General features: G+C 39.8%; 1 protein-coding gene across 3 annotated transcripts in view; it reads right to left on the bottom strand.

Moving 5' to 3' along the window:
• Positions 1–15,002, bottom strand: part of MINDY3 (MINDY lysine 48 deubiquitinase 3) — a 58,179-nt gene extending 43,177 nt beyond the window's left edge. The window contains exons 1-6 of one of the 3 annotated variants that reach the window (XM_065628376.1): positions 14,873–14,958; positions 8,016–8,137; positions 6,274–6,353; positions 4,475–4,532; positions 3,839–4,012; positions 41–92 (exon numbers count right to left, since the gene is read on the bottom strand). In XM_065628376.1, coding sequence (XP_065484448.1) covers positions 41–92; positions 3,839–4,012; positions 4,475–4,532; positions 6,274–6,353; positions 8,016–8,031 — 380 coding nt within the window. In that variant the 5' untranslated portion in view covers positions 8,032–8,137; positions 14,873–14,958. Of the gene's footprint in view, positions 1–40; positions 93–3,838; positions 4,029–4,474; positions 4,533–6,273; positions 6,354–8,015; positions 8,138–14,872 lie in introns of those variants that run through there. The other 2 variants (XM_065628375.1, XM_065628377.1) reach the window with 2 other exon arrangements.
• Between the last annotated feature and the right edge of the window lie 672 nt (positions 15,003–15,674).

The raw sequence follows: 15,674 nt of genomic DNA, 5'->3' as shown, positions 1-15,674 counted from the left end.
TCAAAATATTGTATTTTAAATGTTCCAACATATTACTTACTGAATTAATGCATGAAATCGCTCAAAGCCAAGCTCTTCGACAGCCAAGGCAGCTATACACAAGAGACACTTTTCAGCACTACACATAGCAAAAAAATGACACAAGATACACACAGCAAGCTAGTATACTTTCAAGCTTTAATTAGATTTTCAATTTTTAATCCTCCCTTGACAGTTAATTTTTTTAACTGATTAGTATAAACTAATTTAATGCAACATTAAGATTCCACCATACAAATTAGTGAGAACATTTCTATTTTGACTAATCAAATTACTAAAAGCACAAAGCCACTCAAGTGCGTAGACTTGAAAATATTTGCCAAATACTAAGCTGTTGATTTTGTACAAAAAAGTGGCTGTCACAAAGTCATCAAGCATATGCACACTATAGATATAGTTTTGCAGGTCAACAAGAAGTACTATTTCCTAGAAAAGCAAGCATGATTATTTGGATCATTTTATCAATGTAGGTAAGCTGTATTTTTTATTCAAATATACATTTCTGTTACTGAAATTTTAGGGTTTTTCCCCCCTTTTTGTGCTTACTTATTACAAACAAATGAGCAGAATTATTCTACACAGTGTTACACATCCTGTTTTTAAATAAATTCTCATTGTTTTCTTTTAATAATGGACAAATAGCCTTTTAAATAAGTTTCATGTCCAAGACAGAAAAAAAATACAGCATTAGTGTCTTCCCAAGTTCAACACAGGCTTTATACCTTCGTTCCCCTCACAATATTTCCAAATCAAGGAGACAAAATGAACTTTCTAAATCAAATCTGCTTTTACCAACAGGAAGTTACACTCACCACTGTGTAATTATCAAATTCTACAGGCATTCAAATATTAAGACTGCAGCAGTCTTTAGTGCCCTCTATGTCCATAAGGACTTTATCTTTCTGCCAGTAGAATAATACACAAAACAGCTAGATCTGAGGCCACTTAATGCTGGATATTTAAATAATGTCTGACCACCTAGCTACTGAATTTGACTGCATACAAGTCATTAAAGACCTGAAGCCATTATGGCTACGACTATTTGTCAATGCTTCTCATGGGAATTCCAGAAAGGGCTTTTAATGCCCTTTCTGATTGCATTTTGAAAGAAGCACTTGATTTGCCTACGTGCAAATACAATGTATTCTGCAGCGACAGAATACTTTTATTTTCTACTTCAGAAATAAGGCAGCATTTGTCTTCAGTGTGTTAGTTTCTGCCTTCCGAAAAACTACACGGAATTGCTAAAATTAGGTTACCAAGAGCAAAACTAGACTTAGGAAAATGTATTTTTAAGAATTTTTTTTAAAAATGTGCAACCTTGAAACTAAATTGCAGAAAATGCTACAGAAACTAATCCTGCTCTAAGAGCATATGATTTTGTAAGCAGAAAGTTAGAGGGACTAAATCATATAAAGCAATCTTTGAACCTGGGAACTTGCACTACTACAGCCACTGCATGGCCAACAACAAGTCACTGGTATACACCACAAAAGCAGATGAAAAATGCTATCGCATTCAGTAAGTGTGTTCAAATCCACCTTTTGTTCACACAGCAGGATGACAGTTTCACTCTGTTACTACAAAACCGAGTGAAATGGTAAGAGAACGACTATTTGAAACAAAGGGAAAGAAGTAGAAATCCGAAAGAGAAGTGTAGCTCTGCATAATCCAAACAGGGCTAAATAAAGACAGTGCTTAGTAGGGAGGAAAAGAAAGAACGGCAATAGAACATGAGCTGTATGAGAAATAGAATTGCATAAAAACTCTTTAAAATGATACTCGATCATGCTGTGTCTAATCATATTTCATGGTTTTATTATAAATATATTCCCATATGTGATTCCCAAACAGCAGTAGCCTACCATGTGGAATTGTAGCTTTAATACTCCTCCACGCACATAACTCATCTCTTAAGACCTACCAACTATGACAACGCCTGTTTCTTTTTTTATTGATTACAGCAGCCAAGCAAGAAATAAACGTATTCCTTTGCATTAGCAATAACAGAACTGCATTATTAACAATACCTTCTTCTCCACACCTTTGTCTCAAGCCTAACCAGCCAAGAAGCTGGTTTATAGTTAAATAGCAGGACAGAAAAAAAAATCCCTAACAAATATATCTTGAATCAGGCAACGTATTGCATTATACATACAAGATAAAATACTGTTTGAACTGTAGAGGATATACAAGAGGTACATTCACTGTCTAGTAGGGAACATAGAATATGGACAATGAAAGAGATTAACGTTGCTTATGACAAAAGCAGATTCTTCATGGTAAATGCATCCAGCTCTTCCTAAGCACATTCCATGGTATTAAGGACAAGTCAGGCAGAACTTGCAGACTTGTACAGAAATACGAAAAATGTAGATATGTAATAGAATGGATTAGTTCATCAAGTGTCAGTGTTAAGAGTAATTACTAACCAAGTATGTGTTTAAAAAGACTTTCTGCTGAACATTTTCTGCAGTGAAGAGTTCTTTGGAATGAAGCAATATATTAATAAACAGGACAGTAAAAGCCTGTTGATAACTACGCTCTGCTTCACTTTTTCTTCAAAGGAAACTTTATAATATGAGCAAGAGCTCCAGAGACAACTAGAAAAATCAGAGAAATTAGGAGTTTCAGACTTACAACTGTCTTATTATTAACTTGCAAAGGAAGATTTTTTTTAACAGAAAAGTTGTAGATACAACTTTCTGCATAATACTTTTTCTTAAAAAAAATATGCTCACTTTGGAACCCTTATGTGGAGACCTTTTGGTTTTTTTCAAAAAAGTAACATTTTAATTATTATTGTTCGAGCCTTCTAAAGCACATGGAGCACTTGATCAAAGCAGATGAAGATGACTTGTAACATAAAGAGCTCCAGCACTACCAATTGCTATAGCTAGGTGTGCATGTATAAATCTACTTGCACAATTCTTACTTCGTAGTTATGCCACAAACTGCCAAATAACACATCAGTTCCATCAACAGAGGGCACCTTTATAAGCATGTTCTCATGTGAAGAGTTTTTCATACTTCTTAATAAACACATTGGAACAAAAACTCAAAGAAAAAGCAGCTTATCTTTTAACACATTAGATATCTCCTATTAAAAGACTAATAAATACACATCTCAGTAATCACACGTGCATAATAAATTTTCCACGTCACTGGCTCCTTCGCAGTTAGATATGACTGGATGCCATATCTTAGTGCAACAGATGATGTCCATCAGATCCTTGATGTCAGTAACTAATGAAAGAATCAAGACATCTGCAAAAAGCAGGTAAGTGAAAAATTCTAACCTACAAAAAAATTCTGTTTATCTACTAGAAGGTGATTTGATTAAACTGTTTTGGTACTATACAGAATCAAAGAAAGGGAAAAAGGCTACTTATCCATAACAGGGGATCCAGAATATTTTAGAACAGATAAAAATTTGCAGAATTTCCTACAAAAACTCTTCTGAAACAAAGCAATGAGTGATAAGTCAAAATATTCATCCAATGTTAGGAAGTGCGTAGACTTTTCCAAACTAAAGACATGCGGGGTCCTGATAAATTTCAAAATTAAACTGAAAATATTAAGTGAATTTCCCAAATTCAAGAGAAACTCCAGTGACAGCACATTCCTTTCTAGAAAAAAGAACAATGCCTCTAATTACCCCAGACAAAAATCCATCTATTACTAATGGAATTACAAAGGCGAAAGCCCCATCTGTATCATAATAAAAAGCAGTGGCCCCTGAAAGACAATGTAATACTTCACTAAGCAATGGGTAATTTAATAAAGAAATATATCTTACAAGTCTGTTCCTCTTGCCGACTAGATTCTGCAGGACTTTCAGAAATACTAGCAGTTTCTTCAGTTGTTTTTCCTCTTATCCACATTGCCAGAGAGTACGATTCAGAATTATCAGAGCAAGCCATTTCCAAAATATCACATAATGTATGACAGAGAAGGTTCTTCTGCTCCTCTTCTGAAAGATCAGAAACCTAGATGAGTTTGATTGCTGCTAATCAGTATCTTATACAAGTTACCAGTATCTTTTTTATACCTTAATGTTATTGAAATAATTGAGTTTATCACTTTTATCTTATTAATTATTAATGTTAATTGCTGTTTGACTATACTGGACCAAAAAATTATAAAGCTATCTTTAGAAAAATGTGGTTTAATCTGATTTCTAATCCATTCTCTTTCCTAATAATAGATTTCAATAAAATATTTCTAAAATACAGAAGTACTACAGACAGGCAAAGACCTCACAAATGGGAGTTTTGAGACAAGCAGCGTACATACTACAAGCCTCATAAAATGGCATGGGAGCACACTTAAACAAAAAGGAAGTGTAAAATATTTAGAGTTCTATATCCTAGGATATGCTTTACAAATAATTAAAGCAGAAAAAATAAAGAGAAAAAAAAAGAGGTCTCAGTACCTGGACAATCTCTCCAAGTAGAATTTTCACTGGTAAAAAGCCTCTTCAAAAGGAATGCCTTTGTTATCAAAGCAAAAATAATATTAAAATAGGAGACAACACCAACTTTTACATTACGTCACAAGCTCTATACCAAAGCGTTTTTCCATGTTATTAGAAGGGTTTCAAGCTGCTCATCGTTCTGTGAGAGGTCCTCAGCCTACGATCTTTACTGATTTTTCCCATTCAAACTAACTACAAAGGTGGCCTCATACCTACATTCAACATTATTGAGTTTGAACCTCAAGTACCCTTCAAATACAGAGTGCATATTTATATGAACATCTCCAGACTCACAGTACTACAGTAGGAGGCATAAATATTTTGCAATAATACTGATGAGTAGTACGAGGCAACTCAAGTCGCTCAGACAAACCCCTTTAGTAGTTAAAAAGCTCATCTCATTTAACAACTCTAAGTCCCAATACATGCCATAATTCACAGATCAGATAAAAGAACACCTATGCATCTTCATGTGTCTGCTTTGTTTTCCATCAACACTAATGTTTCAATTAAAAAAAAAAAAGCAAAAGCTATGTTCTAAATTACAGAGAAGGAACAATGAAAGAACAAACTTTGGGAAGCAGACTCTTGGTCTTTCTAATTACTCTATTAGATGCTGTTTCAGATATTTGTAGCACCTTAAAAATACCTGCTTCGACTTTCCATTCCTCCCTGACAGACTCACCCTGTCTCCTGCCACAGATATTTCACACACCTTTTTTAGCAATTCACAGCAGCAGTAGGCACTGCAAGATTTGTTTGATCCCATCTTCCTTTCCTAGCTGAAACTCAGCTTACTTTTAAACATGCGTTAAATACATCATTCCAAGGAAGTTGAACTACATATAAATTTGGGAAAACACTGTCAATAAGAACATTTATTACAGTAAGGACTTGGCATGCCCTTTAAGGAGCCGGCTGGTCCTAGTCTTTACTCTCTCCACTTCCCCCAAATGAAAGACCTGTAATTCTAACATCAGAGACCAGACACGCTACATTTGGTTTTAAGACCTCAGGACCAGGCAGAGCCATGTTACAGAGTGCAACTCATAATATAATACTTTTCTGTTGATTGTTTACAACCTAAACAAGTGGTGCTCCTTCCTGCGGTACAAGTCTTTTGGTGGGACCAGTGTTCAGAGTGTCTTGAAGTAACCATAACAGAGGTTTTATGGAGTAAGAAAACAAAAAATGCACAATCGCAGTTGGTTGACTGTATCTGAAACACAAGTGAAATCCTAAGCATGTATCCAGAATAAAATATATTCACCTGACATACTTTGATTATTCTGCTAAGTAGGACTTTGAAAGTAAAACATTTCTCCTTTTCTTCCATAGCAAACCTTGTTAGGTTTGAAAATCGACTACTTCAAATATTTCTAATACAGTTTGCTAAAGCAGCCATTGTGACACACACATTACCTTTCTTCAGGACAGGGAATTTGAGAGATGAGAAAGGATTAGGATTACATCTGTACCTGATCTTTTACTTCCCTGCTTTATCCTGCATTCCCCACTTTAAAGTTACCTCTGCTTGGACCAACCTGCTGCACTTCCTCAAACAAATCCAATTCTGCAAAATTATAGTTCAAGATCAGCCAATCTCTGCCTTTTTACTGAGATTTTATCTCCTCCATACTACAATTATGAAATCAAAATAAAACTGATCTGCAGTTTTGAAAATATTTTAGTTCCACATATATAAAGAACACATTTTGGGCTGTTTTTAAACCATTCCTATAATAAATGCATCTTACCTGTACAGGTGCAATCACTGCACAAGGGCCACCTTCAAACTGTTCTAATGCAGTGGATTCAGATTCACTAAAGACAAATCCTGTCAAATAAAAAATATTTTTTAGTGAAATATGTAAACAAGCATGTTTATGTATACTCCTTCCCTAACAAATGACACCCGATTCATTCACCTTTAAAGATCTGATAAGTTTTCAAGACTTTTTCCCCTGATAATGCAACAGAACATGGTTAAACTTTCTGAAGAAAAAAAAGTCATGAATACAGGTGAGAGCACAGAAATGAATTATTTATCTCAGCAATGAAATCATGACCAAGAGGGCCAACAGCTAGGGTTTTAAACAAATGGATTTTTAACAGTGAAACTGTCACTAGTGCATACATGGCTGGATATCTAAACCACAGTTTTTCTTCTATTATGGTTTATTTCTTACAAATCAATTAAAATTTGTTTGTAGGTGATAATATTTTGTCTCATATATGTAAATAAAAAAACCCTCTTTGGATCGGATCTTCCCTGAACATGCATAATATATTTCTGTTCCCTATGAAGGGCAGAGTATGCCTCTCACTGATCTCATTTTTGGCCTATCAGTGTTTCTTATTAAGACTGAAATATGCTGAGTAACTCAAATATTCACTTGTTACCACTGAAGCAAGCTGCTTCATGGTGTTCTTTCACAGAAGATAAACTACACTTACTGAGATGCAAGATCACCTACTTTTTTCCTCCATCTTTAATGTATTCATTTGTATTTCAGAATTATCTTACAGTCACATAATAGAACAAATGCTGGAGCAATTACTACAAAATTGTTTGTTCCCACCTTGCCCTTAAACTTGTCTTCAAGACAGAATGATTCATAGCTTGCACTTCCCATAGAAAAATGCATATACACAGACAATTACCTTGATGAAGCTGACACACGGCAACTTACAGTGAGTGATATTTTGCATCATTCTTTTAAGTGCTGATAAGATTGTGCTGAAGTGACTCTACTTCAATGTAATCTAGAAACCATGCAACTGTAGTCAGCAACTAACCAGCAAGCACAAGCAAGAGGGGACAGGAGAAAGGGGATACACATGCATATTTTCACAGCAGTGTCAGCCTCAGCAGAAATAATATTCAACTCTGCCATACCGAAAGCATTCCTCACCTCTGGATGTGAATTTGAACTGGGAAAATGCCTCCCTGCACTGTGCATGACAGGGACACAATCCCAAGCAGCACAGGAGAGGACGACTGCATGTTTTCTAGGCCATATTTCAGCACAGAAATTATAGCTGTTCAACAACAATGTGATTTTTTTTTTAAAGATGGATCAATGTAGCCATAGTTTTTTAAAAAATGGGTTTTCCACTGTATTTGACAGAAGGCTCCATTTTTTTCTAACTGAATGAGCAAATGTGCATGACAAAGATGTATTTTACACCCAAATCCCAGATGCACACCAGCCTACATACTTAGATCTGGCATCACCCAATGTAGCAACAAAGCCCCACTAATCCACACTTCAACCAAGGCTTGCACTAGGGTCATTTCACCGCCCCGTTAACATGCCCGAATCTGAAATATCACCAGTTCTTTAAGCTTTCTGAATTAGTTTGTGCAGGCCTATCATATTAAAAGGTAAGTCTTCCTCTACTTGGAAGCATTACCGCATGCCATCTAAGCACACTGCAACAACAGGGGTTATTTTAGTTGTTTTAATAATTTAGTCACTGCAGAAAAACAACATACTTGGACGTGGTACCATTATACCAGACTTAAAAAATCTTGAATTTGTTTCACATTCTTCAGGTTTCTTATAGAAAGCATGAGCTTTCTCAGCTTAACTCTGCCCTATTTTTCAAAATTGCTTCCTAAAAATAAAGAAAATAGAGTGTGATATGCCAGAGTGAATACAGATTGGTGATAGAAAATTCAAAATTGATATTACACAGAATTTGACAGAATACAACCACAGGAAAAAAAACATATATAATACCTAAAGGAAAATTTCATTTCTTTTTACCTAAATGTTCCTTAATGTTTAATAAACATCAAGGTTCTAAAAGTTGTTAAGCAAAAGAATGGGTTTCTGGGATTTTGGTCTTGCACTCTTTTTTAAAACGTCTACAAAATCCTAAATCAGCTCAGGTAAAATTTCAGAAACTAGCAGTCTGAAGTCCAGCTGGGTTCAAGTCCATCTCAGCCTGGAATTGCACCTACTTACCTTTTTTGCCCTCCACAAAATCTGCATCTTGGGCCAATCTCTATAAACACCCATCAACCCCATGCTCTTCCTTATGATTGATAGGAATGGCCTGGCCACCGTCTAAGTGAGCAACTGAGACTAGCATCTCTGATCCAAGCTAAACTCTACTTACTCTTGCTCTTAACCAGTCATATCTGTCATACAGCTTTTTTCACTCAAGATAAAATTTTAAGAGCAAAATAGATGTAATGCAGCCAAAACATTTTTAAATTAATCTGCCTGCCATTTGTCCATGAGTATAATTATTATCATTTACCAATAAGAAATATAAAATAGCATCATTGTCATTCATCTTCCTTGTCACTTATAATGATATTAAATGCTCTATTTACCTTGTTTTTTCAAAATCACTACTGCTCTACTGCTTTAACCTTTCTGGTTGGGGAGGGGGAGCAGTTTTATTCTCCTTATTTCCCCAAATCTTAGCATTTACCAAGGCCCATGTTTCTTTTTGTAAACCTAATTCTTAGCTTTTCTACATACAGTTTGCCAAAATGAACATATGACTTAATTATCTACTCTTGTATTTCATTTAATACTCCACACCCTGGCCCAAGGCACCACAAAACCCATTCATTCTTCTATTATGATGACCTCACCGCTTTCCTGCATCTTTTTATCATTTTCCTATTTCTAAAAAAATACCTTTTTTTTTACATCCAAGACACTCTAGGCATTAGTAACACTGCCATTTTACAAAGGATGTTGTATTACCTGCAGTGTTTTCACTTTGCAAGAACCAATTCTAGCTGAATGAAAGAGACAAGGGGAGTAGCTAAAGAGCACACAACACTAAACACACCAGGAAAAAAACTTGCTCTACCTCCGATGCAATCTGTCTACAAAGATGCTCCGCTATTCTTTTTTTTTCTCCTGTTCTCTGCTGAGCTGGCCTCTCACCACCGAACTGCATTTCTTTTTCTCTTTTGGGATAGAAGAGCTGCCTGACAGAAACACTAGAATAATCCATTATTACTCAAGTACATAGTTTACAACATGTCTTAATGTTTCATCCTTTCTCCAGAGTTGGATGTAGAATGATAGACACATTTTGTGTATGGCTTCAGGTTTTCAAAGTGCATTTTTATAGTAAAATGAAACTTCCAAAATTTTCTGTGTGAAAAGAAAAACCAAAAAACCCCCAATTTTTCCCACACACATAAAGAAAGGAGCATTTACTACAGCAATACCACAACAAAATTCCACTTAACAGGTTGTGGATAAAGAGCCAGGAAGTCCTGGAAGGGTTTGAGGAAAGTATCCAAATTACCTGGTGGGCTACCGCTAAATTGAGCAACAAGCTCCCAGAAAACAAGGTAAGATTCCAACATGTCTGCCTTTTTTTCACATCTTTGTAAAACAAAACAGCCCTGTGAAACTTCTGAATTTTGTCTGAAACTTCTGAATCTGTACCCTGGTAAAAACCTGCCATGTGAGCACCTTTTATTTTCTTTAAGCCTGTCAGCCTTATCCAGAGTAAGGAATGAACTCACTAGCACCATATTCTTCCTTAAAGTAATAACAATGTCTTTTCAGATATTCCTTTTTGGGTCCAAGCAGCAGCAGAGAGTTTTAGGTTGCACTAACTATTTTGCTAATTGTGTTACAGGGCATTTCAAATTCTTAATGCTCTATGTGTATTCCAACTACATTAGCCACCATGCCCATTAGCCAGAAATACAATCTTCTTAACAACTTCACTTACATGTTCACACCCCATTTTTTCACAATGAATGGTATCTTATCTTTCCAGTTTACCAGTGCTGAAAGGGCTGTTACTTACACATGACACAGCCAGTCCCTCAAAAACTGATATTTCTGCCTCAAAGCCTAACCCTGCAAGCTTCACAAGAGGTTTTGTGTCCTTCAGAATGAAATCATTATTTTAAGACAACTCTGCATCACAGAAGCAACCAAAAAAAACCCCCAAACCAACAAAACAACAACTAAACCACCAAACAAACAAAACCTGAAACTAACAACAAAAAACTGCAACAACAGCTATACAGCTTTGCAGCCATGCCTTTGTTAAGTCAGGAATCAAAACAATATATTTAAAGCTGCCAATGCAGCAAACTGAGGGAATTACTGTCACTAACTTCCAACAGCATATCCACATTAGCCAGAGCAGTTCTGTTAACTACCCGCAGATCAGTCGGTCTTCAGTTTTGAGCAAACGAATATGATGGTTAACGAGTCTGGCGCATGATGAGGATACCTGGAACACAGCTATCTCTACTGTGAAACCAACTGGTTGGAGTCTTACTTTCCTCAACACCCTTCTGTGGCGGATGCACTTGAACCCCTCCCAGCCAAACCAGCAGCAGTTTGGTCCAGACTCCAGAGGAGGTCAAGGCCTGAGCCATAGCCAGGCCAAGAACTCTTCCCAGGAGACCCACAGGGAGGCAGAACAGCAACTGAACTCCGGTGGCTTGTGGGCACAGGGAGTCTCGTGCAGACTTTACCTACTGTGTGCAATTTGACTACGAGTCAACCACTTCATTTGATAAATACGACAGCCTGGATGAGCCCACTTTGAGCTCTCCCTGCTAAATAAGTGAGCTGTATGGCAAAGGTTTTACTACTCAGAGGTCAGTGGATGAGCCCAATTCAAGTTCAATATTAATCATTTAGCTTAAGTAGATGCACACTGTATGGGAACGTAGCAGAAAATTTGGCGAGGAGATTAGTTAAATGTAAATATGCTCAAAGTGACTTGCACCTGTCTGTAGAAAAAGCACATACATCACACTAATTGTTTTACTGGCCTTGTGTGCTTGATGAGTAGAACCTCTGTGTTAGATAACACAGGCCTGTGAGAAACTCTAGGCACCTTATCACTATGTCTGAGATTCCTGCTTTGTTGGGAGCAAGAGCGGGAGGCTGCGCCTGCCTGAAGCCTTGAAATACAGGCGAACTCAGCAGGCCCAGTGATCTTCCAGCAGGGCTGAACTTAACCAGCGCCTGCGTCCCCGCTTGTGTCACCTCTGCCTGGGAGCTTAGGTGCGACTTCGGAGATCCCCCAGTAGAGAGGTAACTAAAATAAAACTTCCTCTTTGCAATGCATTCGTGGCCTCTGGCTCTTCTTGTGATGTGCCTGCGTATGTGTACACACACACCGAATGTAATGGATTATTTAGAGATATAAGGTTGTATGATTTTTAATATACTCTTTGATTTCATGTTACTTGGTAGACTAATTTTGTTAAAATTTTAAGCTCATATTTACCAAAAGCAACTGCAGACTATACTAAACACCTGCAAGATAAAGTCTAGCTTGCATTTTGCTGAGAAAAATGGAACTGACTGGGAAAACAATGATCCAAGGCTAACGCTGAGACATTACAGATGTCTGCAAAGCAGGGCCTATTTTGCACTTTGCTGAGAAGAAAGGATTTATCCAGACAAAACGGCACCTTCAAGGATATGGACCAAAAACAATGTCTACAACTGAATAAAACAAAGGCCCAAGTGGAGTCAGGGAAAAAGGGTCCAATGGGGAGCAAAGGACCTGGTGGTGGAATTTTGCTATTGGACTGGATCTTGGTGTGAATGGTCTGTAAAGATATCAAAGTTTGTAGTTTTCTATGCTTGGGCGGACCTCTGCACAGGTATCCAGCTTGAGCCAGCCCTCCTGCTATTCTACTCCATTAAATTTTTTTATTTTCTGAGAATTTTGTTTCCTGAAAGTCTGTTTTGCAACGGGCCTCGCCTGAAAGTTTGCCACTGGAGCTTTAAAAATAGGCTACAGAGCAAACGGTTACCAGGGATGGAATGCCTAAAAGTTTGCTTTTGCGAATGGCTATGGGCCTCCTCTGAAAGTTTGCCTTCGGAGCTCTAAATACAGGCTCCGGAGTGAACTGTTATCAGGAGAGAAGAATCCTGAACGTTTGCACTGCGATGGATATGGCCTCGCCTGAGAGCGTGCTCCAAGACACAGCCCCTGGAGCGAAAGGCTATCAGGTAGGGAAGACCCCTGAAAGTTTGCTTCGTGAACGGATACAGGCACCTGGAGAGAAGGTCAGCAACATTCGGCTTGGCATATTTCCCCCATGCAGTAAATAATAGAGTGAACCTGCCACCAAACTCTTTTAAGTCACACTTCTCTTTAAGAAACCTAAGCATTGTTCTGCAGCAAGCAGAACCCTAAATTACTCCTCCACGACACCTCCTTACTTCATACTTTTCTTTCCAAATGGAAATTAGAGTTCTGAACTTCCAAGGAGTTTGAGAAAGGATCAGACGACATTCAGAAACTATCTGAAATAAATACCAGTGGTCACACTACACTCTAAAAAACAAACAAACAAACAAACAAAACACACCAAAACCCCCAACACCAAAGTAGTTGCTAAAGCAAGCGTCATTTATACTTCTTCGATACTTTCGGCACATGATAAAAACGTCGAAGCCTTTGGAAATAGTAAAGCTTGATTTTTATGTTTGTTTGGCTTTTTTTTTTTTTTTTTTTAAATCTTGATGAGTCAGTGTTGACAAGACTCTGCAGCAGGTAAATGGTGCAGAACTACTTCAACAAAATAGAAACTGAAAGCTGGGTAAATGTATTATGCTGCTACATAACGTGAGACTGACTTATTTGATACCCAGCACAAGACCTCTGAACAACACACCAACTTGCCATCATGCGCTTTTACTACACAAAATTGATTATATTAAACAGGATATAGAGAAGACAACAGATATACTACGCAGTATAGTTACAAGACTTTCCTTAAAGACAGATAGGAAATAACAGCTCCTTTCCAGGAACATGAAAGGCCTTTTCCATTAATCTTTCACAGGATCGCAAGTATGGGGCATTACAATGTAAATTTAAACAATTTTTGAAACTGTTACAATTTCATATACAAGCAATCTAGAAAATGACAATTTTGGAAATCTAACATTACCAGTTAAATAATTAAGCTTTTTAACACCAATTCTTTTTTTCAGAGTTTGCAAAAACCTTGCACTGAAACAGCAGCACTCCATCAAAATCTAAGAGAGATTTCAATAAGTGTTTATATTTGAATAAAAACAACCCATTCACTAGGAAAAGTAATGGCTGTACTAGGTCTGCCTAAAGTCTAGAACTTGGGAGGAATTGGGCATTTTTTTCTTTATATGTTTCTCCCTGAATTACCTGAACACAGATTAACCTAGGGAAAACGATCTAAGAGTCTGGCAACGCAGTCCGTGTCCTGTGACAGAGGAGAAGCTGTGCAGCTCCCAAATCAACAGCACACATGCATCTACTGAAACTACACAGATGACAAAACTCATGCTAAAAAAAAAAGAAGAGCAAGGAAGAGAGGAGGCTACGAGCATCCTTTTGTTTCAGTCAATTTTACCCTGAGAACTGATTTTTTTTTTTAATCTATAAATTCCACTATAATTTGTAAATTTTCTCCAGGAATTAGGGTTGTTCTTATTATGGTCTTCATAACCATTACTAGAACTCTTCAAATCCCACAGTAAGTTATAGAGTTCCCTTCTTTCAGCCAGAACAGGTACACAGACTCATTTCTTGCATATCATTTTTATCGGTAAGTCTCCGTACTATGCCTTGCAATCGCAGTTTTAAAGGAATACCAGAAAGTCCCTATCAAAAATAAACTATGTGCAGGTTGCATTATTTAAATATGGAAAAAAACATCATAAAAATACCCCAGGTTCCAGAGTTATTTTTGCTTTACCTCTTGCCACATCCTAAAGATGGTATGCACCTGCTTCAACCCTCAAAGAACCAGTTTAAAAAAAAAAAAAGTGTGGGTTTCTGTCCCAAGCCTGTCCCCACTTTTGCCAAGTCTATTTGTGACTCCCATTTCCTTCACAAAAAAAAGGGGGCAACTTATGACTTATGTTCATGTTTCCATGAGCTACGTGAAATAATGTCACACGACGCTGCTGAAATATATTTAAGAAACACACTTGCTTCCCTACTCTTTTAAGTTCCTTTGAAGATTCCTGGCAAAAGACGACCGAGCCGCAAAAAATATTATTTAGCAAGCGAAACTGCTGCATCATTTTTCCCGCGGGCCCCGGGCGGAGCGGCCGGTGATGCGGGAGCACGAACGCAAACCACCGGCGCTGTCCCCTCCGCAGAGGCGCGGGGAGGGCCCTGCCCGCGGAACGGCCCTCACAGACTCACGGGCACGGCCGGACAGGCGCCGCGGAGCCCCGCGGGGGCGGCGGGGAGAGCGGTGGGTGTGTCCGGGCAGGTGGGCCGGGAGCGGCGGGGCGGGCCGAGGAAGGGCCCCCGGGGGGAAGGCCGGGCAGGCACCGAGGTGCGGTAGGGGCCGGGCGGGGAGCGGGGCTGGGGTAGGGCGCACGCAGGTACCTTGCGCCCAGCGGCAGAAGATGGTGTCGGCCAGCCCGCGGGGCCCGGCCTTCTTGCCCCACACCAGGTGGACAAGCTCCTGGCCCACCTCGGACATGGCGGGGCGGCGGCGGCCCTGCGGGCGGGCGCGGCGGCGGCGGCGGCGGCTGTGGCGGCCGCGTCCCCTGCGCAGGGGAGGGGCCGGGCCGCGCCGGGTGGGCGGGGCCGGGCGGGGCGCTCGCGCGGGGGGCGGGGCGCGGCCGGGCGCCCTGAGGAGCCGCGCATGCGCAGAGGCCTTTCCCCTCCCCAGCAGGCCCTGCTGCTTCCGCGGGCGCAGGAAGCCGGGAGGCCGGGCCGGCGGCTGCGGGGGCGGAGCGCCGCGCTTCCGTGCTCCGCGCTCCCCTGCTCCGCCGCGATAGCGACAGCGGTGTCGGTAGCCGGGCGGCGGGGAGGCCGCAGCGTGGCGCAGGCCGCGCAGCGTGTGCGTGTTGTGGGGGCGGCTGGCTGGGCGCGGCGGTGGCCCCGCGGTGTGGGCTGCGCGGCTGTGAGGCCGGTGCGTTCGGCTCGCAGCTCCCCGTAGCGTTCCCTCGGCCGCCGCGCTGGGCTCTGCTGCCCGCGGGCTGCCCTGACACGGCTTTAAAAATTGAACGGCGCGGAGTGGCTTCGGTGAGGAGAGAAGGCGGTGGCATTTTAACGCTTAATGTGAGGCTGACAGAAATCAGTGTAAAGGCTCGTAACGTAACGTGGGCTACATATTCCAGGAGATCTCGGGAATTCATAATCATACCAGTATAAGTATTACATTTACAGAGCTTTAAGTATT

This window comes from Caloenas nicobarica, chromosome 2 (genome assembly GCF_036013445.1).
Source record: "Caloenas nicobarica isolate bCalNic1 chromosome 2, bCalNic1.hap1, whole genome shotgun sequence".
NCBI lineage: Eukaryota > Metazoa > Chordata > Aves > Columbiformes > Columbidae > Caloenas > Caloenas nicobarica.
This window is presented reverse-complemented; position numbering and strand designations above follow the sequence as displayed.